This window comes from Pelecanus crispus, chromosome 3 (genome assembly GCF_030463565.1).
Source record: "Pelecanus crispus isolate bPelCri1 chromosome 3, bPelCri1.pri, whole genome shotgun sequence".
Classification (NCBI taxonomy): Eukaryota; Metazoa; Chordata; class Aves; order Pelecaniformes; family Pelecanidae; genus Pelecanus; species Pelecanus crispus.
Window position 1 is genome coordinate 112218924 of NC_134645.1, and position 26646 is coordinate 112245569.

The following is a 26646-nucleotide window of genomic DNA, read 5'->3' on the forward strand; positions in this document are numbered from 1 at the left end:
CTACATTTCTTAGTATGTTTAAATGGTTACCACTGACACTCAAGCAATGTTCTTATAAGAAAATAAAGGCTAGCATAAAAATGTTAAAAATATGAAATTTTCTTTTCTGTTAATTAAAATCAATCCACTTGGTAGAGTGTGTAATATTAGCACACAGATTAGTATCTTAGTTTCAGAATTTTCTCATTTGAAAAAATAGGATTATCAGTCATTATATAGGGAGGGCAAAAGATGCAAATTCCTACGTAAAGACTTAACAATTGCATCAATCTACTAAATATTTATCAATACATCGATATCCTGCATTTTTATTAATGAAATGACTTTGTTTTCCTTTCTTGACAAAAACAGCCACTACAATTTGAGGTACGTAAAATAGATCATGGTTTGTTTTTTTTTTCTAAACACTTAGAAATTCTTTGAAAGATAAAAGACCAGAAATTTTCTACTTAATAAATGACAAAACATGCCTTTTGACTTCTGAATGCTTTTTTTTAAAAAAAAAAAAAAAGTTTATTTAATAACTTTAGTTCTTACCCCTACAGCAGCAGCTGTGTTTTAATAAGAATAAATCACAAAAAAACTCACAAAAAAGTGAACAGTAAGGAACTCTCACTTCTTACCTGAAAGGCTGTAAGACTAAAAATCTGCTGGATGTTCAAGTGCATTCTAGACAAGACCACTAAAGAAGCCATTATTCCATTTATGAAATATTCATAGGCTTATGCTGCACATGCTTATTTGATCTTGACTGCCTCTTCAGTGAAGACAGGGTAGCGAAAACTTCTTAAACAATTAAGTCCATAAATATTTAGAATTTCTAGAGTATCAACTGAAAGAAGTTAACTCATGGTAGTGATTACTAAACTCATTGAGATAAATCACACACAATGTTACTTTTTTTGCTTTTTAGTCATACCCTCATCGACTGGAAATGGGCCAGAATTCTGTGCATGCTGGAGGTTGTGTGGAGATCAAGACAGCCTGAAGGACACATCCTTGTAATAAACCACAGTAACAAAGCTATTGAAAGACTATTTTGAGATTCACATTAAGAAGGGATGAGTGTTGTTCTGGCTTGTTATTGACAGAAACAGAAATATTGATGAGGACTTTAAATTCATTGAGTTAAATTCCTCCCATTGCAGGCACCCACACCACATAGTCCTTTCATGACTGTTCTTTTCTCCTAAACCATCTTACAGTCATTTGCCTTTTTCAAACAGCCTCATCATACTGGCAGCTCAGAGTCATTCTCAGAATAGCTAAGTAACAGAATCTACATATTTTTAAGTGCTGAGTTTCTACCTCTCATCAAGAAAATATTTTTATTCCTTAAATTCAAGTTTTCTGCTTTATACTACAAAAATTAAACTAATCATCATGAGCAGCTAGTTCGTCCTCTGAAATATATTGTTACTCCTATATATTGATGATGCATTCCAAGTTTCTGTCATCAGCAACTTTCATCATTTCAGTCTCACTTTTATGCTATTGTTAAGGAGACCATTAAACAAAATTGATCCCAACACCAACTCTTTAAGAACTGGTCTTCTATCCTCTTTCTGATCCAGTAATTTCTCTTTCATTTTTCTGCAGACAGATTTTTGTCATCCTTTAATTAATCTATGTTTATTCTAGTTGCAGTAATTATGGGGCACTCTACAAAGTTCTCCACTGAAGTCCACAATGTATCTCCTGCCTTGAGGAACATCGGCCAACTTGTCAGGAAAGCATCTCATGCTTATTCCTAACATCCTCCTATATTTGGATAAATTTCATTTATCCAGATAGACTGTGAAATCTTCCCCACAAGATCTTCCTTCTTGCCTGGAATGCCACTACCAAATATTTTCTGTTGTTCTGAATTAAGATCATTAAGATCTGAATTAACCTATATGTTAAATACTACTAAAGAATCCAGAAGGGACAGGAAATCTAAAAGGAATCTAATTAATCATTTGGATAAAAATGATCAAAACCACACCTCTCCTCCTCCCCTTTGTGAAAACATAAGGCAAACAGAAAAATATCTATAGTTTAACATCTCCATTTCATTCTGTTGCACTCATCTGCCATTCCAAACATACTGCATTTACCCAAGGAAGAGTTCTAGTGATTTGGTGACATCTGACCTAAAGTCTGTATACAGAAATATTAACTGTCATCTTTTCAGCAGAATCTACCCAGACGTTGTGGATTGGTTGGGCTTCTCCTGGGTTCAGCTAATGATTATAAATGGCAAAGAATAGCTAATTTAATTGCAAAAGGTAATGATGCAGTGAGCATAAGATTAGTTTCACCCCAGAAGGTAATGTCCTCAAAACAATAATGAAGGGAGTGATCAAGAGGACAGGAGAAGCTTGTCTTAATGCAAATACAGGCAAATATTTCTGTATTAAATACTGTAATGAAGAAACAAGTTAGCAAAAAAAACATTGAAAGGGGGGAAAAAAACCCCCAAACCCACAGAATGGTAGAGCAAGTTATGGCTAGTGAATGTTTCCTATGACAGGTTGACCAGATAATTCAGAGAATGAACACACCAGTAATTTTATTACAAAGAAGCTCTGAAAATATCAGGAACCCTAAAATTCTTCAGGATAATTCTAATTAAACACTGCAACTTGTAACTCCCAGGCAGATAGAGGAGGTGCACCCAATAAAAGACTCTAAAGTTTTGATCGGTGTAGGCAAGCAGAAATTTTGGCCTATGCAAAATCTTGAAGACACATGTATTTTCATTTTTTCACCAATACTACACCTGAGTTTTAGATGAACATTTTACAAACATGAAAACTCCGTGAAGAGTAGCACTGGGTTTACCTCTTGCCATTAAAATTAATATTGCCTATAATGCATACCTCTCCAAAAAGGAAGCAATTGAAATGTGTTCTTAAAAGAGGAAAAGCAGTGCTGCACCAGTGCAATGAATACCTCCTTACTTCTATTAACTGATACAGATAGAATGGACCAGATCCTACTTTTAGTTAATGATGATGGTGTCATTCAACTTGAACACCGTCACGTTTTTGACAAAAAGGGAAAAAATTCAAACACACTGGCATTTTTGTTATCTTAATCCTAGGCTATTGATTTATTCAGTTAAAATAATGTGTACACACACGCGCGTACGTACATGGTCTATAGCAACGGGAATACTTTGTAAAGACTTTTTCACCTCAATAGTCCCTACAGAATATGTAAGTTTACTAGCTACTTACTGCTTTGTCACCATCTGCTAGAACCAAACATCATGTTAGGTGATAAGACATCAGGCGGCTAAGACGTACCAAAAATTGACAACCTTTTATGCTAATGAACAATAACACCATGTTTCTTACCCTTCAAAAAATCAGCCCGTGTATCTGCATACAAAGCAAATATGGACTTCCTGGCAAGAATTTTCTACACAGCACCAACTGACGTCTTGTATAATCACCTATAACCTCCAAAGAAACTGTGAATGGTTACCATGGTCTCTCTTCAGAAAACCTTTGTGGGGTTTTTTTGTTTTTAAAAATACATGTCCCCTTTTTAATGCTGGTGAGAGTTAATTTTTTTTGCTGTAGGCTGTTCTGTACCTGTTTTCAAGGCCAAAAAAAGCTCTTTTTATTAGTATCCCAGAAAAGTATGTTTTTACATTCTGACCAAAAAGCATTAAAATACAAATAATGTGCTTTTTAGGTTTACAACATATTTTGCATTCAACAATCTCTTATAAACAGGATATACACAGAAAGAAATCACTATTTCACCAACAGCTTATTGACCTACAAACACTCCTTGTACATGGTGATAACCAAATGGAAAACATATTTATTGCTTACACCTACCAATGTTATCTGTCTTCTAACCAACTTGTTCTCACAAATTTCTCTCTCACATTCTAAATACTACAGCAGCAAAGGATGGGGCGGAGTGTTAATTTTTTTGTTTGTTTTTGCTTGGTTTTTTCAACAGAAAGCCATCTCAGTAACGAAACATTTCTTATTTTTACTAATTGCTCCCTGTAACTGTCAGTCCTACTTAATTTTTTGTAAATATAAAGTTGTTACAGAATAAGTTATTGGTTTTCAGCCTTCTATAGATTCTAACAGGGAGTTAATCTCTTCGGAAGGATGTAACCTTCAAAGATTTCAGAAATGCACAGCAGTTGATTCTAGGCCTGAAAAAGCCTATGGACTCTAGGATGTCATAATTTTAATTACTACAAAGTCTACGGTAGGCATTTTAAAGAGATGCTCATGCTTTCCTCAGAGTCTTGTTCAGCTGGACTCTGGTTAACTCGGGAACCCACGGACATGTTTGAGACAAATTTGTTGCAGAGAAAAATTCAACAGGAATGCAACAATACCAGTCATCTTAGAAGAGATTCACCTGGCTTAAAATTTAGATGCCTGGAGATATGCTTCCTAAGACCCAAGTTTCCATGGACTCTCACTATTCAACTTCGCTTTAAAAGTGGTCACTAACTCACTGAAGAAGCAAATATCGTCTAAGAGTAACTCAAAATTGCTGGGGCAGAAGACTGATAACAGTAAAGTTATTTCCAGGTAAAACTTTAATCATAAGCAATTCTAATTTACAGTGCACTCACATGTGATACTAGATTATTTTAGACAGAATTCTACATCAGGTCTCCTGAGAGCCTGACTGTAAAATCTAAACGACACTCCTAAGTTCTGCAAAGTAAGGTTTTGAACAGACATTTCAAAATGCTCCTAGCTGAAGATATCAGTCAAGGGTTGATATATCTACTTTCATAGTCTTAGCTTAGATGAAGCAGATTTTCTGATGCAGAATTTAACTTTTGTTTTTTCTCATTTCCTTTTATCAATTATAAGCATATAACAAATGTCACAGGTTAAATCCCTTCAGTTCCTTTATCGCTTACTTTCCCTTCTGGAGTCCTTATTTTGCCGTAAACATTTGATGCAGTACAGGCATTTTTTTAAAAGTAACAGAATAAAATATATTCTAGGTAAGGAACACTAATTGAAATACTGAAGGGATCAGCAAGCTGAATATTTCTTTGAGGACAGAAATACTGATTTCCAAAATCACACTGAAATTACATAGCTTGGTGAAAAATCTAGTCCTCTCCAAAATGACGCGGATCCCAGTTCTAGCAATGGAAGGAAAAGAAAATGGAAATCATAGTTACATTCACAAATATTTGTGTGACAGAGTGAGGAGGTCAGTTTCGAGGAAAGGAACAGTAAAAGGAAGACACAACATGCAAAAATTTAGTAAATAAATCCCAAGCAAAATAAAATGAGGAAAGAAAAAAAATTTAAAAAGAATTTGGCATTCATTACAAGATTCCCACACATACTTATAGAGAGACTGGTAGCACACTAGACAGCATCCCGGGGGAAATTGTATTTCAGAGAGATTAGGATTAGGAAGAAATTTGAGACAGTTATGAGCAAGTGGTTGGGACAGTGAAAAAACTAATTAACATTCAAAAGAACTTTAGCAAGAGAGGACGGAGCTGTCCAAAGAAAGCATTTTCTGTTTCTCCATTCTAAGTAGTCTAGCAGTCCCAGCACTTCAAAGAGACATGAAGAGCTGTAGCACAGAAGCAGCACCACCCCCAAAAGTAGTTTTTCAACAGGTTTAAAGAAAGCATTCCAAAAAAGCTTGTGTGTTATGCACACATTAGAAAAGAAATACTGACTAATGTAGGAGTAATGCAAATCCAGTGGATACAATGCTACAGACAAGCTCCTGGAGGTTAGCCTTCAGAAACTCTCAACATCAATTCGATAAAAACAAACACTACATCAAAGAAGCATTTAAAGGTAATGTAACACTGAAGTTCCAGGTGAAAAAAAAAGATGAAGTTTCCTCTTCTAGTGAAGGAACCCAAAGGGCTTAATTATGAACCTAAAGGATTAAACTATATTACATTACATTGATACTATGCAAAATCTAGCAAAATAATAACAACTCAAGACTTCACCTGTTTGCACACAGTCAGATGGTACAACAAGGAAGAGTTTATGGACACATCTTCACTGTTTAAGCAACTGCCAGTTGAAAAAATCTGATTCTGTAGCATCCAACAAAAGAAACTAACCCTGAACAAATCAAACTGAGGAGTTAATTCAAGTAGTGACAACAGATCAACTGAATAACAATAATGTCATCAACATAATAATTTTCCATTTTTAAGGACAGACACTGACCTAAATGACTCTATACAGAAACAGTCAAAGTTTTCTGTATGCAATCTATGTCATTATACATAAATAAGCAGACTTTTTTGTTTACCTGTAAGAGGTGGCATAATCAGACAGAAATCTATGCTAATGACACCTTTTCATATACATTCCTGAATAAGATGCTTTTAACAATGAGTGAAATAATCTGAATAGACAGTATGGTACTAGATTAAATTAATACTGAGATATCAAAAAAGTGCACAGGAAATACAGGAATTTATATTATGCTTATACATACAACAAGGGTTGTAAATTAAATAGAGGGCTGCATGGTATTATCCAACATGAGTTAATACACTATTATCTGAATTCAATAACCTTTGGCTTTACCGATCACCAATATTTTTCTCATACACATTCAGCATTTAGCATTGCTTTATTTTAGATTATTCCCTGTAAAACCAGTAAGAAAGTAAGGGCAACTCTAGAAAAAGGAAAATATTTAACCTTTAGCAACAGATACAAAAATACCAAGTTGCCTACTCTTAAACACTCGTATTCAAGACAACTGATAGAGTATTCATTTCCCCCACCCACATTAAAGGCAACAAGATATTTCTGAGTAGTTAAAAGATTAGCATATTCCAGGCTAGGGAATGTTGATGTTTGTACTATAGTCAAGTATATAATGATTTGTTAAAAAAGAATTCTTACCACAGCTTTGGCCGAGCTTTCCTGCAAATCCCACAATAATATGTTATTATCAGCCAGCGAAATAATCTTTTTACCATCTCCCATTGGTTCCCACATAACACTGTAAAACAGAAACAGAAAACGAAAAAACCAACCTAACATTAAAACCAATCAGAATTTGCACTAGCAAGCCATTTTAACTCTGTGGATCTAATCTATTCCGAAACATATTAAAACATATTCCTTATGGTTTCCTTCAGCTGAAGTCAGTCGCATATTTTAAGTGCCAAATCTGCCATTAACTAGCAATCTTGCAATTTTTACACATACTAGATGAACATGATTGTTGCATCAGTTACTTAAAAGCTTTGTGATACCAATCTTAGGCTTGCTTATGGAATCTTTTAGTCAGTACTAATGTACATATCCTCTTCTTTTTCTTTTGAGTTCCCTTTTGACATCCTGCCCAAATCTGTCAAAAAAAGGAATGCCATCCAGCTTCCCTAGATGCTAGCCTAACTGTAAAAGAGAGCTTCTCCAAATCCTTCTTCCCTTATGTAGACAAAAACTTAAGTTATTCAAAGGTATTTGATATGCTGTTCTCATCCTGATGAAGAAGTACCTCTTGAGGTTTGACAAGAGTCCATCACTAGATCTAAGTTTTCTAGTCTGTTTAGCTTTTTGCATGAATCAATTCAGTATCCAGATTGAAGAGATAAAAGAGGGTTGCATGAGTAGATGCAGCCTTGGGCAAGTGAGCCCAACATCAGGCAGCCACTAGCTACCTTCCTAACTTGGTGCTGCACACTATGCCTGCTCCTATTTTATCCCCAATTTTGCATTACTCCTACCTTCCTAGAACAGTGGGTATGACCTGGCTGTCCCAGATCTAAGCCATGGAACTCCATCTAATCTGATGGTATAAAACACAATAAAAAGAAAATAGGAAATTGCAGGTAACAGAAAGAAGTGACACAGTGGCATTTTTTCATACCGTAAGTGAAACACAACCTCAATTATTCTCAGCTGATACCTTCCTCTCAAAATCTTCTTGCTTCTTCCATGAACAGTTTCATTGCTTTTTACTCTGCACTTTCAGTAAAACAAGCATTAGACATACAGGCAGATGACTGCACTTGTTTGCTATTATGGCGAAGCCAGACTATGCAGACAAAATAGAACTGCGCCAAAAAAGAAAAATAACACCAAGTAGATGATAAAGCTTGAACTGTAATTCAAAGGGTGTGTTCGCTGACTCCTCAAACACTAAACTTTCCCCTAAGGCAACAGAGCAGATCAAAGAAAGGACTAGCTTCGGCATATATCTTCTGCTAGATCATGACCTGCATCCTTATTATACTGTCAGTCCATGGAAATTAAGTACTTATAAAAGTTCACTTGTAATGAGCTCTCTTGTATTAGGACAAAATCACTTAATTTAGTACATTAACATACCATCATGTTTTTAAATGTGTTTTAACAAGAACATGGAACTAGAATAATTCCATGATTTCCTTTAAATTAGGCTGTTTTGTCTGTAGTATTGTCAATCTTATTTTCAAAAGTGTTTCTTGTTAAAGGTGCATGGTACAACTTGGAAAAACTTATAAGCAACTGAAAATAAGTGTTGATAATAAAAATTATGAAGCGGTTTCAATTACACGTTCAACCATCATTTTGTCCATAATAATGAGAAGTAACCAACTACCACTGGCATGGGTATTTCAGAATTTCATATAGTTCTGCTGCACAGATAGAATCATAGAATCATAGAATGCTTTGGGTTGGAAGGGACCTTTAGAGGCCATCTAGCCCAACCCCCCTGCAGTGAACAGAGACAGCTTTAACCAGATCAGGTTGCTCAGAGCCCTAGCCAACCTGACCTTGAGTGTTGCCAGGGATGGGGCCTCCACCACCTCTCTGGGAAACCTGTTCCAGTGCTTCACCACCCTCACTGTAAAAAACTTCTTCCTTATGTCTAGTCTAAATCTGTTCTTCTTTAATTTAAATCCATTATTCCTTGTCCTGTCACAACAGGTCTTGCTAAAAAGATTCTCCCCATCTTTCCTGTAGGTCCCCTTTAAGTATTGGAAGGTTGCAATAAGGTCTCCTCGCAGCCTTCTCTTCTCCAGGCTGAACAACCCCAACTCCCTCAGCCTAGTCTCACAGGAGAGGTGTTCCAGCCCTTGCATCATTTTGGTGGCCCTCTTCTGGACCCGCTCCAACAGGTCCATGTCCTTCTTGTGCTGAAGGCCCCACAGCTCCCACAGGACGCAGTACTCCAGGTGAGGTCTCACCAGAGCAGAGTAGAGGGGCAGAATCACCTCCCTTGACCTGCTGGCCACGCTTCTTTTGATGCAGCCCAGGATTCGGTTGGCTTTCTGGGCTGCAAGCGCACATTGCTGGTTCATGTCCAGCTTTTCATCTACCAGTACCCCCAAGTCCTTCTCCGCAGGGCTGCTCTCAATCCCTTCATCCCCCAACCTGTACTGATACCGGGGGTTGCCCCGTCCCAGGTGCAGGACCTTGCATTTGGCCTTGTTGAATGTCATGAGGTTCACACAGGCCCACCTCTCCAGCTTGTCCAGGTCCCTCTGCATGACATCTCGTCCTCCTGGTGTGTCAACAGCACCACTCAGCTTGGTGTCATCTGCAAACTTGCTGAGGGTGCACTCGATCCCACTGTCTGTGTCATTGATGAAGATGTTAAATAGCACCAGTCCCAGTACGGACCCCTGAGGGACCCCACTTGTCACCGGTCTCCGTGTGGACATGGAACCATTGACCACGACCCTCTGGATGCGACCATCCAACCAATTCCTTATCCATCAAACAGTCCACCCATCAAACCCGTATCTCTCCAATTTAGAGAGAAGGATGTTGTGGGGGACTCTGTCGAACGCTTTACAAAAATCCAAGTAGATGACATCCATTGCTTTTCCCTTGTCCACTGAGGCATCACTCCTTCAGAGAAAGCCACTAGGTTGGTCAGGCAGGACTTGCCCTTGGTGAAGCCGTGCTGGCTGTCTCGAATCACCTCCCTGTCCTCCATGTGCCTGAGCATAGCTTCTAGGAGGATCTGCTCCATGATCTTCCCAGGCACAGAGGTGAGGCTGACAGGTCAATAGTTCCCAGGGTCCTCCTTTCTTCCCTTTTTAAAAATGGGAACAACATTCCCCTTTTTCCGGTCAGCAGGGACTTCATCTGACTGCCATGACTTTTCAAATATCATGGAGAGTGGCTTGGCAACTACATCAGCCAATTCCCTCAGGACTCTGGGGTGCATCTCATCAGGTCCCGTAGACTTGTGTACTTTGAGGTTCTTCAGGTGGTCTCAAACCTGATCTTCCCTTACAGTGGGAGGGGCTTTACCCCCCTGGTCCCCCTCTTGTGGTCCATCGATTTGGGAGGGGTGAGGAGAGAGTTTGCCGGTGAAGAGTGAGGCAAAGAAGTTGTTGAGTACCTCAGCCTTCTCCTCGTCCGTTGATACACGTTCGCCTTTCTTGTTCATCAGGGGGGTATGTTTTCTTTAACCTTCCTTTTCTGGTTGACATACCTGTAGAAGCCCTTCTTACATATCAATTATATATAAATCAAGCCCTTCTTATATTCCAATTAGATCCTTCAAAGAGATGAAAACATTTCATGACCACAAAAAACAGGATGAAAAAAATTAATGCACTATACGCTGCATATGATCACAGCTAACGTTCCACAACCCAGTTTTCCATAGTGAAATTAAAAGACATCAGGATAATCACACAACTGAATGGGTAACTAAGAAATCTTCAAGATGATTCTGATCACATTTATTTAAAGTCCAAAATTTTTCTTAGATATTGCTGAAAGTATACCTGGCATCTGGTGTTGACATATGTAGATATATTTTTAATTATAGACAATGAAATCTGGTTTGACCAATTAACTCTTTAAGAGTTCTTGCAGCCAGAGATCAATATTCTTTATGCCTGCTGAGGTATTTGCCCTTTTCCTGCACTAATCACTGAACTTCCAATTGTAAAAGCTAGAATGGAAGTACTTTCTTTGATGTTTTCAAAGGTAGGAAGAAATTTCACATCTTTGAGTGTCACTGAGCTTCAAGGTAAAGAATTTTTATAGCTGAATACATTGTGCTAATTAGAGCCAATTATAACCCAGCTGACATACCTTGGAATGAAAAGGTCTCTCCACATTCACTCTGTCCTTGTGAGATGCCCATTTTCCTTCTATTTAATTTGTCTTTTATGAAAGTTCATTGTTTTATGGGTGTGGTTGTAGTGATCATTCAGATTTTATAATCTAAGTGAAGGTTACTCAAATCACTCTTTGTAACATATTCAGCTGTATTCTGTAGTCATGAAAATGTTAAACATGAAATATCATGCAGAAAGGGGAAAACACTGTTGAGTGAAAAAAACCCCTGGCTTTCAACGATACAAATTTTAGAAAAACTGAAGTTTTCATTTAGAACAATTTTCAGACACAGCAGAGGTGGTGGTAATCTTTAAAAAGCAAAAACAGATAAACCAGGCAATACCATTTTCCTGAGTTTGCCAACAGTTGCTGATGCTTACAGTTTTCAGAAATGGACAAGGTAATTGTCAATTCACAGCTGCCACTCAGAAACTGAGTGTCAACTTCACGGCTGCTCTTTAGATAATCTATAAACAGCAGACAAGCAATTATGTTTGTTGCCTTTTACCCTATTTTGTTATCATCTGACTCCTGATGCTTCAAATTAGCCTCTAGCTAGTAGTTTTTGGTAAAAAAATTAAATCCTACAGAGAATGTTTTCCTAGCAAAGAAAAAAAGAGAATTTAAAATATTCACTCAAATGCACACATGAAAGGACTCTATTATCTGTGTTTTATGCTGAAAAGATAGTTAACACCATCATTTATTAACGCACTGAGCATTTACAAATGAACAATTCAAAGTTCTCCATTATAGACTAAATAAGAATAAAGCAACATGCAAACACTTTCATAGATGTTAACTGCAGTCAGCCACAATGTGTTGGACAAAGCAAGCATTAAGTACTACTTCACCATAATTATAGAAGCAACAACCATTTATATCTATAAGCAGGAACATTTTGCTAGACTAAAAATTCTCATGCACTGCAAAATGGAAAATACACACAAACATTTGGTAACTCAGCAGAACATCCTGCAACCTCAATGTAGCCCATCAGCAAAATTCATGTGTTACGAACCCAAGTATCCTGCCTTCTTTGCAGTAGAATGATTCAAATTTAAAAGTGACTCTGCTAATCTAGTGATTAGGACATTATTCTAAGAGTAAGGAGATCACGCTGAGGACAGCCCGGAACCCACGCTTCTTACCCCTTACCCAAGTGCTCTATAGAGTGGCCACACTTCTGAATGAAAACACTTCTGGCTATTTTGTGGTGTATTGAAGTCCATGCTGCTGGAAGCACATGAAAGTTATGTTGTGTCTCAAAATTCTCAGCCATTGAGATATATTTTGGTGTCCAACTCCTCAAGACACAGTAAAACAAGAACCATAGCTTCCTACAAAACCTGAAAGTTAAGATAAGGTGCACTTATTTTAGATGCCTTTTTGGCTAAGAGGCTGCTGAGAAGAACGAGAAATGAAGTTAAAGATTATTTTGGACAAGAACCCCAGAGACACCTAGGCTTTACTCTGGCTCTTAAATTATTTTTACATTCAGAAAAATAACTGTTGTACAAACGAATACAAGAGTATACCAACAAAGAAGTGACACAGAAAAAGTACTTGCCTCTAAAATATTTTCAATTTTTTTCCTTAAATTATCATACTACAGTGTTGGCAACCTCAAAGTCTTTTTGAAAAGATCATATAAAGCAGAATGCAAAGTAATAAAGGGTCATCCTTCAACACTGAAGTAAATACATACTTCACTGTATCTCCTTGTCTACTACAACTGCAATTCAACAAGTTTATAGCAAGAAAGAACTGTGATTCTTGCTTTATGGGCCTAATCAATTTAATCATTGAAAAGGTATTTATGTACATACCAAACATAACAAAGACAGTCTGAATCCTAGGAGTTCACAATCTAACAGAAAGCATGCTACTGAATTTGTTACATGAAAGCAAGATATAGGACTCATTGATTTTGAGGAGCTCCTAAATATCCATTTTGTAGAAACAACTATTACATTCCTGTTGAACAATTCATGATTTAAAGTGATGACCAACAGGTGAACACCTCCATAGTTCATTAACAAATCTCAGACTTCTGCCTGGTTGGCCACGGCCTTACATATTAATAATGCTTAAAACAGCAAAGCAAAACCATGCAAATGGATTATACAGACTCTACATATGAACTAAAGTGACAAAAACTGTCACTAGTACCATTTCAAGTCATGAATCATTATAGATGGGAATCAACATCTCTAGTCTGTAGTTCAACCAACTTACTACATTCTGCACATACCTGCAGCACAATAAGAGTAATTACTGGTGGATGCAAAGCATGAACAAGCTATGCAACCAAATGAGTGAAACAGTAAGTAGCAAGACCTACTTTATAGGAAGGAGGCTGTGATGAACCATTTTCAGACTTAAGACATCAGTCAACCATGCTCTACTGTGTCTATTTTTGAAGCAAGAAAACACACAAGTTCCGTACACGGACAGTTCTTGTAGAGCACATGGTGAGAGTTTTAACAAGTGTAACCTACAGATCTTCAGATTGCAGTAACCTAAGAAATCCTAAATTCCTTCCCATCAATTTGTGGGTGAAGCAGATTCTTTCTTCTGTATTCAGAGAGATAGTCCATATGAAAATCCCACAGAACAAAAACCCCATGGGTAGCACTAACTGGAATCCACACTACAAAGTAGTTTTGTAGCATGGTATTATCAAGGTCTTGGGGGCTCTCCAAGTTCATTTGGTATTGGAGACAAGTCCTTACAGTTTATTAACGATGTTATGAGGCTAATTTGCCCATTTGTTGTCACATGTATTTATTCCAGAGAGACAAGGAATATTAATTCATCTTTCGAGAAAAAGTTCTGCTTTAAAGGTAAAAAAAGGTATACTAGATTTTTTTAGGACACTGCCTTCTCCTCTAAGGTCTGCCTCTTCGTAGGATACCCAGCATATTACTAGATATCCTGGATTTTTGCTCAACTTCATGCTTGTTGGGATAGACTGTTCTTCAGCCTGGAGGAGGTGAACCTTGAATATTAAACAGCTTTCTTGGACCCCTCTTCCCTCTAGGGCCCTATCATGTGGGACTTACTCAAGCAGATCCCCACAGAGGCCAAAGTCTGCTCTCCTGAAGTCAAGGGTTGTGAGCTTGGTTTTTGCCCTGCTCCCTCCTCTCAGGATCCTGAACTCCACCATCTCATGGCCACTTTAGCCAAGACTGCCTTTGACCTTCCCATCCACAACCAGCTCTTCCTTCTTTATAAATATGAGGTCCAGCAGAGCATCTCTCCTCATTGGCTTCTCTGTCACTCAGGTCACGAAGTTGTCATCAATGCTCTCCAGGAACTCCCCAGATTGCTTATACCCTACTGTGTTGTCCCTCCAGCATATACCAGCGTGATTAAAGTCCCCCACAAGGACCAGGATCTTCAAATATAAGGCTACTTCTAGCTGTCTGTAGAAGGCCTCATGTGACAAGGAGTCACACGGAAAAGACGAGGGGTAAGGGGTACAAGTTACTCCTGGGGAGATTCTGATTGGACACAAACAGGAACATTTTTCACAATGAGAACAATCAGCCATTGGAATAATCTCCCCAGGGAACTGGTGGATTCTGCAACATTGGACACTTTTAAGATTCAGCTGGACAAAATGCTGGTCCATCTTGTCTAGACTGTGCTTTTGCTAAGAAAGGTTGGACCAGGTGATCCTTGTGGTCCCTTCCAACCTGGTATTCTATGAATTCTATGATTCTATGATCTAATTGTTCTTACTGATGAGGTAGCCTACAGCAGACACCCATTACTGTGTTACCCATAGTGGTCTGCTCTTTAGTCCTTACTCACAAGCTCTCATTTGGCTCAAAATCCATCCTCAGACAGAGCTCCATGAACACCAGCAGCTGTCTCACAGAGAGGACAACTCTCCTTCTCATCATCCCAGCCTGTCCTTCCTAAAAAGTGTGAGTAGTCTTCTCAGTTTCGTCTGCAGCTATTTTGTCTATCCAACCTGGGTAACTGACAAATGAATTATCACGTGCAGAGGACGCATGTCCTAGTCTTTTAAGTGCTGTTAAATACAGTTATAACAGCATCAGGGTACATGACCTCTGGCTCCCCCTGTTCTGGTCATTTCTATTAGGCTGGAAGTTATAGCACTGGTTTGGTTTGACCATAGTAGTACTGTAAAAGACCAATATGTCTTCAGTTTATTGAGATAAAAAAGGCACTGTCACAGGATATTTTCGTAACATCTCTACTATATAAAAGACAGCTTACCAACAAATCTCCCAGTATTTTTTTGTTTGTTTCTGGGTGGGGTTTTTTTGTTTGGTTGGTTTTGGGTTTTTTTGTTCTTGGGTATTTTGGTTTGTGGTTTGGTTTTTTTTTTCCCCCAATGAAACCTGGGAGGCTGTTTTATTCTCCTTTACTCTCTTTTGGAGGAGAGAGGGAAGAGCTTTTCTAGGGGTGGGTTTAATTAAAAAAGTTACGCATTGTTTCTGACATTCTATGAAACATCAAATACAGTCTAAAGAATACAACCAATTAAGAAAGTCAGTATTTCCTCAAAGTAATTAATATTGGATTATTTAGAATATTTAAATATTATGGCAGAAACACTCAAAAATAATACTTTGAAGCAAATATGCAAAACCCTTTAAAATTCATTATGTTTCATCCATGCCCTCCCATATTGCTCAAGTGTCTACACTCAAGCTGTCTACATATAGGACAGCTCTTGCAAAAGTTTTGTTAAGTTTCTGTGACACTACCACGATGAATATTTGACGGTAGTATTTTAATTATCGTACTGTTACTGATGGCTGAAATATCTGAGGACTCAATGGCTATTTTAAAACATTTTGGAAGTTCTTTTAGTCTTTTTGCAAGTGTTTTAGAACAAGTCCATGTGAGACGTGATGAGACAGCAGAATGCATTATAGCTGTAGGGTTTTTTGGTGACATATCTACAATAACAAAAGGTCTAGAGTACATGCAGTTAAATTACTGTAGGAATGCAGTGTTTTGGCAACACAGTTTACGGTGCCTGTTGCACTCTATACCCCATGCCCGAAAAAGCACTTTACTAAGCATAAAGCTGTGTCTCTGCTTGGAGGATTTGCAGATACTATTACACAGACAAATAATTTTACAATTTTAGGAACAACTCACTGAGGAGCTGAAACCTATTTATTAATATGAAACAGGATCGACTAACAACATGCTTTGGACAAGAAACATGGCCAAAGAGTTGAATAAGAACTGTTTGAAAAAGTATGTACAGTTTAAAGACCTACATAACTATTAAAAGTTGTTTTCACCTTCTTTCTTAACAGCAGCAGGAAAAAAAGCTTCAGAGTAAGGAGGAATAACATATTTCACACAAGCAGACACTGACGATAGATTACTGTCACCCAGAGTTAACTGCTATATACAATGAACAGTACATGTAGAAGAACAGAACACGCCAGCACATATATGAGTTTCTTAATGAAATTGCGTGGGGCACGGGGAATCTGTGTGTAAAGCTAGGATTCATTTCCGAAGCAGATGGACAGAAGTCACATAACCTCTATCATTCTAGGAGCAGCTGCTGCCATGGACAGCATTTCCATTCTGTTGCTTGATCAGGGCTTAAAAAAACCCCCAAATTAATATTATGGATATGTGACGTCATGAAAGCAACATATAACCAGCTTGTCTGTCAAAGATCAGCAAGGTGGTCAAGCTAGGAAAAGCTTTTTAGTAGTATGAATGCCTGGCAGGAAAGCATGTAGGGAGCTGTCAGGTAAAAGTCCTGCCCAGCCTCTGGAGGCCACACAATGCCAATAGTTTTTTCCATGTACTAATGTAAAGATTAAGGGCTGAAACAAGCTTATTTGTGAAACAGCTGGAGTGGGCAAAACCAATCTCTGCAGACTCATTTTAGAGGAAACACACATCTAGTTTCGGGGCGGGACAGAATTTGAGTATTTTCATATGGGATTTTTCAAATGACGGCAACACAGATATAGCATAGCCTTGCTAATTTATTAGTATTTGTAACAGGCCATCTGCATGGTTGGGGGGGGGGGGGGGGGGGAGGGAACCCCAACAAAATAGAATATTCATCCCAGTACATTTCTCCAATGATTTGAAACATGTGCCTAAGAAGAAAACTATGACTGCCTAGGATCTGCATTGATAGTTGAGAAAAATCACCACTCCTGTTCAAAAGAACAGCAAAACCAAGAATGATAAAGGTTTGCACAGACCCGGCGCAAATGTACCCTCTAACACCCCTAATCCAGTGACTGTAGATACTGGGGGAATTTGAGGTGAATAGACTGCAAGAAGTGCTGGGACTCTAGCTAGTGTGTTGTCACTAAATAACCTTTCCGTCACCATAGCCTGAGACAGAACACTGGGCTGGATGGACTGTTTGAGGCTTCAGGAAACCCCTTAAATTCTCACATACATTTTACCTAATAGATACACTTAATTACAAATGTACAAGGATCAATTTTTTTCATGCAATACACATTCAAGACATTTTAAAGCCCTGAATTTTTAACTACTGTTTAAGCAAGTGTCAGCATTTCATCTATAATCTTCCCAAAATATTGTGCTAGGAAAGAATTGTACTCTGAGGAACAAATATTCTAAATAGTAAATGCCTAATGGGCTTTTGGAGAGCAAACTGGAGTCTGAGACCAAGAAAACAGGGACACCTGTTCAAAGCTAGTTCCTTGTGAACATTTAAGATTCTCCTGCATAACTGATTTTTTCCACAGTTCTGCAACATCATTTTTTTTTAACATTTCTCACCAACCTTTTAAGCAATTCAATAAAAAACTGAAAATAAAACCAGCTGTTATCTATTTAACCTGCAAAATCAGTTGGGGAAGACTGCAACCCTAATTTTTTTAGTGCTAAGAATAGCTAAAGTGGCATCATAAATAGGAAAAAAAAATCTTTTAAAAATAGCTCAGCTTTCTTTCAGTGGGGAAAAATCTCAACTAATTTGGCAGTAAAATTAGGGAATATGACAACACAGTGAGATCTGAAGCGAAAAAATACTTTCAAGTTGGGAACGAGAAGTGAAATAGTACTCTACAAACCCATCATTTTTTACTTGTAGAGTAACACAATTTCTGTACTACTTTCTGTGTCATGATTTACAAAGCCAAGATAAACACAAACAACTGCAAAGACTTCAACAAAACTAGTTTTCATTTTAAGCATATGAAATCTATTGAAATTATCAGAAGTGGTTGTAACTTAACTGAATACATAGAGCAAGTTCACATATATGACATACAGCGCATTTTTCCCGCAGTATTGCTTTCAATGTCAAAATATTTTACTTTCATTAAGTTTCCCACAGCTTTACAAGACTAGAGTCAAATAAATTCTGATCAAAAATTAACATAATAAACTGGGCATATAACACAATGCTTTATTATTTCACTATCTAATTAAATGAATCACAATTATTCCCTAGTATATGTGATTACATTGAATAGCTTAAAGTTTTAAACTTGCACAATACTAACCACTCAAAATTACCAAAAACATTCAAGGAAATGAAAAAGAGACATGAGTGTTATAAATTACTCTACTGGTTCCGGACACATTTTAGAGGATGACAAAAGGGGAAAATGAGAGAGAAAATGTGAGAGACAACAAATGGTTGAACATTTGGATTTACATATAATACATGGATTTATTTACAATAAAGGACAGTCAAAGATTCAAAAGAGCAAAATCCTGTAAAGAATTCAGGCTATTACACAGAATTAAGGAAGAAGGGAGAGGGGAGAGAATTAGAACCTAAAATAACATTAAAATTTTTACCATTTTAGAAAGGTTCAGAACACAAAGCGGAGAATGACAATACTGAAAACCAGCTGTAAGTTACATTCCCAGTGAAAACACTTGTCATACAGTAAGTTTTTCCAAAAAACTTTCTCTATACTTCATCTTTGTAATATCAGAAGTGGCTGATGGAAAAATGTAAATGCATGGAACAAACCAGGTGTGGAAAAATTATTCTTAAATGCTGATAATTTTTTGATTCTGTCTGTAATTAATCAGCTTCACCAGCACGTGTCTCCTGATAGCTCTGAAATTTTGTGCATTATGTGAAGAAATTGAAAGGCCTATGACACAAACAATTAGTATCAGCTGGGCAGCTGTTACAAAAAAAACCCCTAAAAACTCCTGGACTTCAGTTTTTTCCTGTCCTGATTTCGGCTGGGATAGAGTTAATTTTCTTCCTAGTAGCAGGCATAGTGCTGTGTTTTGGATTTAGTAGGAGAAGAATGTTGATAGCACACTGAGGGTTTAGTTGTTGCTAAGCACTGCTTATGCTAGTCAAGGACTTTGCAGCTTCCCATGCTCTGCCAGGTGCACAAGAAACTGGGAGGGGGCACAGCCAGGATAGTTGATCCAAACTGGCCAAAGGGCTATTCCATACCATATGATGTCATGCTCAGTATAGAAACTGGGGGAGTTGGCCGGGGGGCAGCGATCGCTGCTTGGGGACAGGCTGGGCATCAGTCAGCGGGTGGTGAGCAGTTGCATCACCTGGGTTCTTTTTCCCTGGGTGTTTTTTTTCACTCTCTTGTTGCTCTCCTTTTCATTACAATTTTTATTACTATTATTATTTTATTTCAATTATTAAACTGTTCTTATCTCAACTTACGAGTTTTCTTACTTTTGCCCTTCCGATTCTCTCCCCCATCCCACCAGAGGGGAAGTGTGAGTGAGTGGCTGTGCAGTGCTTGGTTGCCAATGGGGGCAAAACTACAACATATCGAAAAAGTTATGATTGCATTTATTATATACCTTTGCTGTAAAGCATATATAACTGTTAATATACTGTATATTCAAGACCTTATGATCCTCCTAAAAGAAATGTTACTTTCAGGTTTAAATTCATTAGATATAGACCATTAAATTGATTTGGATTTTTTTTTTTTTTTAAATGAAACACTAAGGCAGAATTGTAACATGTACATCCTGATGCCTAACAGGGGGGTACTATAGAAGAATTAATGCTAGCAACATCATGACAGGAAATGAATGTGTTACCTGAATGCAATGTGAAAGGGTCACAGCTATTAAAAACACCATTTTCACTTCTGAGTTTCAGATTCTCTTACTTCTTGGCTTTTTACCTTGAGACAATGTTTTCGTGTGGTTTGTTTGTTTTTTGTTTGTTTTTTTTTTTTAAATACTATTTTAAAGGCCAAAAAGAATAAGTAAAACACTTCTGGACCTCACTTCTGGATTGCACTTACCTGTCTTGAGGGCATCAGTTACAAACGTGCTTAACTTTCATCAGGTGACTGTGTTCATTAATGCAATGACATGATGAAATTGAAGCAGTAATATGTTATGTATATCAAGTTGAAAGGACTGTTATAGCAAATTTGTACTTTTGTAGAAAGCAGACCCTAATGAGGTTGCTCCATACTGTGTAATCACACAGCCAAAGAAGAGATGACTTGTTAGTACTCTATTTGGAGACCTTGGATGAAATACCAAATAAAATGTAAGTACTTTAAAAAAAAACAAGTCTGTGGGAATAGGTCATTTATAGTAACCTTGTGAATCCAAAATTCTAGTTTAATATTTTAGTTATAAACATCCCCAAGTTCTTGAAGCATCTGTGACACTTAAAAAAATTATAATTTGTCTTCCTCTCCAATCTCTCTCAGATGCAGTAATATTTGCAAGTCCATATTTAGGATTGATTGAGTGGGATACACGAAAAGAACTCAACTTCAGCAAGCAGAGAAGCTTAATGAAGTAATCTATCATTATTCCTAACATATTCATTCCTTTCCAAGTTTTTTTAGCAGCTGACTATTGTTTTCTATATAAAATGGGAATTCTTCATTCCTCACCTTTCAGGCCTCCCACAACTGAACTCCCACTTTTCTTGTCTGTGTAATCTCCATTCATTTTCCCCTTACAGTTTTACCTATGTTGTCCATCTAATACTTTCCCCCTATTTATTTTCGTTTTATCTTATTTCAAATTTACTCCATGGACCACCATCCAACTTAGTTCACTTGTTCTGCCTCTCTTTTGAAGCACATACCTTACTACTGAGCAGCATCTACCCTATATCTGCCAAATTTGGAAAGTGAAAAGTAGGATGTTAGAGCATATATATGCTCTAACAGGCAAGCCTGCTTCCAGCAGATGTCAGATGAGAAACTCCAGCTTTGCATCTTTACTTCTGGAGAAAAAAAGTCCCCGCTGAGTTCTGAATTCAAGATCTCACAGGTTACCCTTTCTCTCATGGCCTGTAGTATCCTCCTTCTCTGAGGACTATCCTGTCAAGTCTACTATCAAAAACTCTGTAGGAAAATTGAGAAAGAAGTAGAACAGTAGGTTACTCCTAAAACATAACACTTCAGGATTCTAACGGATACATTTTTAGGGATTCCTCCAAGCTGCACTCAGAGGAGTAATCAAAAATCTCATTAACTGCTGTCCTGTTTCCTTGGCATCTCCTATCCAGACTCTACCTTGGACTACTTCTTGCAAGATATCCAATGGCAAGTTCCTTTAATTACTGAATCATAAAACATCGCATAGAGCAACATACCTATAGTTATGTACGTGTACACTGTCTGAATACATGGATTTATCTATAAAATGAATTTATGGGAAAGGCTTTTTTTTTTTAAAATGCACAAATCCCCATGCATCTTGAGTTTTTCACTCTGGAATTAATTCACTTGGGAATTTTGCACTTGAAATCTTTGCATTTTGGCTCACATGAGGAACAGTAGCTAGAGGATGAAAAAAAGTCTAGGCTTAAACCAAACAGAACAATTAATAAGCCTACTTGTTCGCCTAATTTAAGCATCTGCTTAATTTTCTCAATTCTGTGCGATACAAGAGATTGAGTAAAAATTCTGATGGGTTCCAGATTCAAAGCTTAGAGGCAGTAAACAATCTCAGTAACTGAAAGCAAATAGAATAGTTATGCTTAATTTTTAAACATAGTTAACTCATGCAATCCAGATAAAATAGAACTGTAGAAAAGCACATTTCTTTTTCACTTGCCTATAATATCTTGGAAATCAGATTTTTGTCAAAGGTTTTGTCAAGACTAGAAAATTACTTCAGAAGATCTTGAGCAGGAGGGGCACAGTGTTCAGACATATGTGAGGAAAGTTTAAGATGTTAGTCACAATCGATTGGAAATGCTCTTTTGGTCTTGGTTAACAGAAGAGAACGGGTATTAAATATGTCCCTGCTAGTTTTTAGTAAGAAATTTCAGAGACATTTGAGCATTCCATAAAGGATCCCATAAAGGAGAATTCCATAAAGGAGATGAGATAAAGGTAAGGAAACACAAGATTAGTTGAGCAAAACCAATACCTGACACACCAGACCTGGAAAAAAAATTCCCCCTTGCATTCCATAGTACATGATACCAGAAACAGAAAAATCTGTGAGGTAATTTTTAAACTATAAAGCTCTCTTAATGGAAAAGAAAAACAAGGCAAGAAGATAAACCTTAATGAAAAGAAGTTAAGAAATAAAGCAGAGCAGGGAAAATATGAACAGAAGTATGAGCAAGTAAAGCCCTGAGGCAGGCAGTGATGTCAGAGTACAGAACTAGTTGCATTTTCAAGACAGTTTTGCTTTTTTTCCTTTTAATTACAGCCAAATCTCAATTACTTATGTTCTGTAACCCAGATCCATGCATGGACGCCAAGACACACAAAATACCTTCCTGTGAGCTACTATCTGTAATCACAGGAGTTCACACGAAGTGCCATAAAGGCTGAGAACGACATTACGCCCTGTATCTCTAAACCCTACTGTCAACTACTGCACTTTCTCCGCCCAGCACATGAAGATGTGATGAAAGCCCAGTTAATGTTTTTAGTTTTTTTTTTTTAATTTTAAGCATGCATTCTGACTAATCATTTTCAAAATTAACTTTAGAAAATTAAGTCTTTATCAAATCTAAAATGTATAATTTCAAAAGCTATCATGATTTAAAAACTTTTCCACCCTTAACGAGGGTAGTGCTCTACTGTGCTCTGTGGATTAAAAAACAATCACAGTGAACCCCTGGGTCCAGTGTTCAGCTTGTGTTTTGTGAGTAAATGTACAAGAGTATGCTCTAATGGCAAGGCAAATGACAGAGCCAGAATATGCATCATTGCCCTTCTTACTGTGAGTGTATGATTCCAGACCACTGTTGATCTCATACAAAGCGATTATGTACACCAGAATGTTGGTCTTACACTGAAGTTTGAAAAGTATTTACACTTAGCATTGAGGAAAATTGTTTTTCTGATTTATGGTTGGTTCTAACAGCAATTGTACTGTAAGCATCTCAAGTAGTTTCGTATTTTTCTAAATGTCTGAAATGTGTAACAGAAAAGGGTATTTAAGTTGCTATTCATAGTCAACACACCACTCAGTGGGACATGGCCTGTTAAGTGACACACATTTGGCATAAAACGTTTATTTTACTCATTTCTGCAAGCTGTTTCTACTATGATTGAGGCAGAAATAGAAAAGCCTGCTCTAGAACAAGATCCTCTAACTCAGCTGTGCTTGCCTGAGATGATGTGACGGATACTAATACCAAGTATTCCGTTTACACCTTTTATCTCTCTGTAACACAGGACATTTTCAAATCTTTTATGTGTATATATACACACATATATAGACAATGGGCATTAAATGGTAGCAGATATTTGTGAGCAGTAGTACTGAACAAAGTCAGATGACAGAGGACAGAAAATTGCACATGAACTTGCTACAAGCTATATTAGAGGAAAAAACTCATTTTTGGCATTCACATAAATTCACATCGTGACATAAAGCAGTGATATGCCCCCTATTCCTCCACTGGTGATCAGGCCACCACACAGAGTTCTGGCATCCCAGCATGAAATAGAAACAGATTATGGAAAAATCAGAGACAAAAAGTACAAATCTTAAGGGGTAAAAGGTGGAGATTAAAACAAACAAAAAAAGTAATATTCCCAACTGCATTGGAAACTAATTATCAAAAGGTTTCAACAATAAAAAGGGAATTGTTTAATATAATCAAAGAGTTATAAAGAGAAGTATTCATATGGAAATGAGTAGCAAAGAATTAAAAGATACTACCATGAAGAAATTTAACCTTCAGGAAACTGAGATTTTAGAAAAATAGCCTAGACAACACACTTTAGAATACACTGATATGTCCAATCTTGTCCAAGAACCACCTAATAAATATTATCTCTATTACTTTTTCTTTTTTAGTTGAAATTTAATCTACAAGGCTCACACTAGAAATCAGTGGCTAGAAATAGATGCTTAAAACTTACGGTACTATCTATGACATAATTAAAAATCAAATGAATTAACTATCATTTCTAAAGTCTGCTTTTTTTTTTTTTTACTCGCTAGCTAACAAATAGAAATTTTTATGCGTCCAGATTTTGAAAAGGAACTGACACTGATTTGAAGTATTGTTGCCTTTTGATATAATTTAAAATTACCCCTACTAGAATATATTTAAGTATAATGAGATTATGATGGATACCTTACACAGCAGGTGTCTGAATACAGAAACCAAAAGAGGCCCTTTCCACTCTCATGTAAGACACAGCAATATCCAACATGGATGTTGCATTATCCTTTTTCAGTTTCAGTTCAGATTTGTCAACTTTCATTTACAAAAACCTGCTGTGTTATTTCACATTTTTTTCTTTAAATTCTCCGATAATTATGAAAGGGACTGTACAACTTGCATGATCACCTCCAATTCTGTAATCCTTCTGACAGACAGACATTCCTGGGACTACAGCAGACCATATTCTTACGGTTTCAACTTTTGCTGCCAGTGGAAGATGGTCAGGTGGTCCCAAAATTATGTCAAACAACATTTGGTTTGTTGGTAAAATATAGACTGAGTGTATTAACATTTCTTTGCCCTGCATCTGTTCAGGAAGCAGTTGGAACATATCATGTACATACCTATAAAGCAAAGAACTTGCAAATACACAAAGGTCAAATTTAACTTTCTTTTAAATAACAGAAAGGAAAGGGAAACAAACCTCTGTAATACCCTATGTAGTACTGCAGCTCTCCTTGTCTTTTCTTAGGCAACAGAAAAGAGTAGTTAAATAGGCACCATATAATATAATGAATTCTTATCCTTAACAAACAATAAATTACTTGCACTTATGCCAAATCAGTTGAGCGAAGACTGAAAAACAAAAACCGAAAGTGCAACATCAAATTTATATTCCATAAAAAAGACTGAAATGCTAAGTATTATACCTTTGCGCAACAAAGGTTTTAGATGGGGGCAGGTGGGGAGAAACACATTAAAACAGTACGCAGGCTGTTACTCCATATGTGTTTGCAGGACTATAATAAATGTTTTTAATCTATGAAACATCTGGGACTAAAAATCCAATTTGTACCTTTTTTTTTTTTATAAAGATGGAATGGTTTTAAAGTGTATAGCATAGCTTCTACAATATAAATCTGTACAAAACTAACAGCACGGGTCTATCCTTTAAGGCTTTTTCTAGGAGTATAAAATATGCAGAATCCTACCAGGCCATATTGCCATGGGCTGTGTTGTCAAGGTGACAGAGTAGCTCCAGGGTTTGAGTGTTGCTTGATGAATCATCAGGGGATTCATGACTGCCTGATTCCAATTCCTTCGGCATCCTCCAAACAGCAGCACATGTCATGACTTTACTGTCTGAAGCTAAGCAACAGAGAATAATGTCAACAGATCATTGTATGGGAGACATATTTTGTATACAGTGCATCAACATTTACACAAATCTATAAGCAATGCACATCTGGTGTTTAAAATATTTAAAAATATTATACCAAGATGAATTCAAAGAATGCAGAACGTGGATACAGACAGAGACCTCAAGTTAGCAGTCAAGGTGCTGCAAAAGTCGTAATTAGTGTGCATTTAATGTGCTTCTCCCTGTTTAAAGGCAGAATTCAGTGCTCATGAAAACATAACTCTTTGGGAGGCAAGTTTTCCAAGCTTCACCCCCCATACTGATGTTAATGAAAACAACGTACAAGCTACATTGCTCAGTTCCTTAACAATAAGGATTTAGACATCGTTTTCACATTTTCCTTTTAAGGGCTATCTTCAGTTGAATCTGTAGCATTATGTCATATCCTTTACTACCAATTTTTATTTATTTTATTGCAATAGTTTATTACAAAACTAAGTTTTCCATGTAAGTACATTCCTCTAATTCTAGCAAATAAAAACAGCTTCCAGAAGACAAACTGAACTTAAGACACATATAGCCGAATTTTACAATGCGTGATGAACAAGCCAACTGTAGATTGAGGAGAAAATACCATATGGTCTATGCACATATGGCATTGCCCGTCACCCAGTATAGCAATTTGTAGCAGTGCAAAATGGGAGGAGACCAGAGCAGCATTGCATATGTTCATGTTGTTCCAGACGCTGGTCCAGGGTTCACAGAAGACGAATAGGTCAGTATGATCCACTACAGCAGGAACAAAGAAACCAGCCACAGCGATGTTAGGCAAAAGCAGGGGGAGCGACTACCTGCTGGAGGATGTGTTAAATGAGAAGTCCAGA

General features: G+C 37.2%; 1 protein-coding gene across 1 annotated transcript in view; it reads right to left on the minus strand.

The window, feature by feature from the left end:
• The window catches only part of EIPR1 (EARP complex and GARP complex interacting protein 1), a 76246-nt gene that overhangs the window by 20757 nt on the left and 28843 nt on the right, over window positions 1-26646 (minus strand). Inside the window, exons 2-3 of the mRNA XM_075707020.1 lie at window positions 25614-25770; window positions 6885-6984 (exon numbers count right to left, since the gene is read on the minus strand). Coding sequence (XP_075563135.1) covers window positions 6885-6984; window positions 25614-25753 — 240 coding nt within the window. The 5' untranslated portion in view covers window positions 25754-25770. The remainder of the gene's footprint in view (window positions 1-6884; window positions 6985-25613; window positions 25771-26646) is intronic.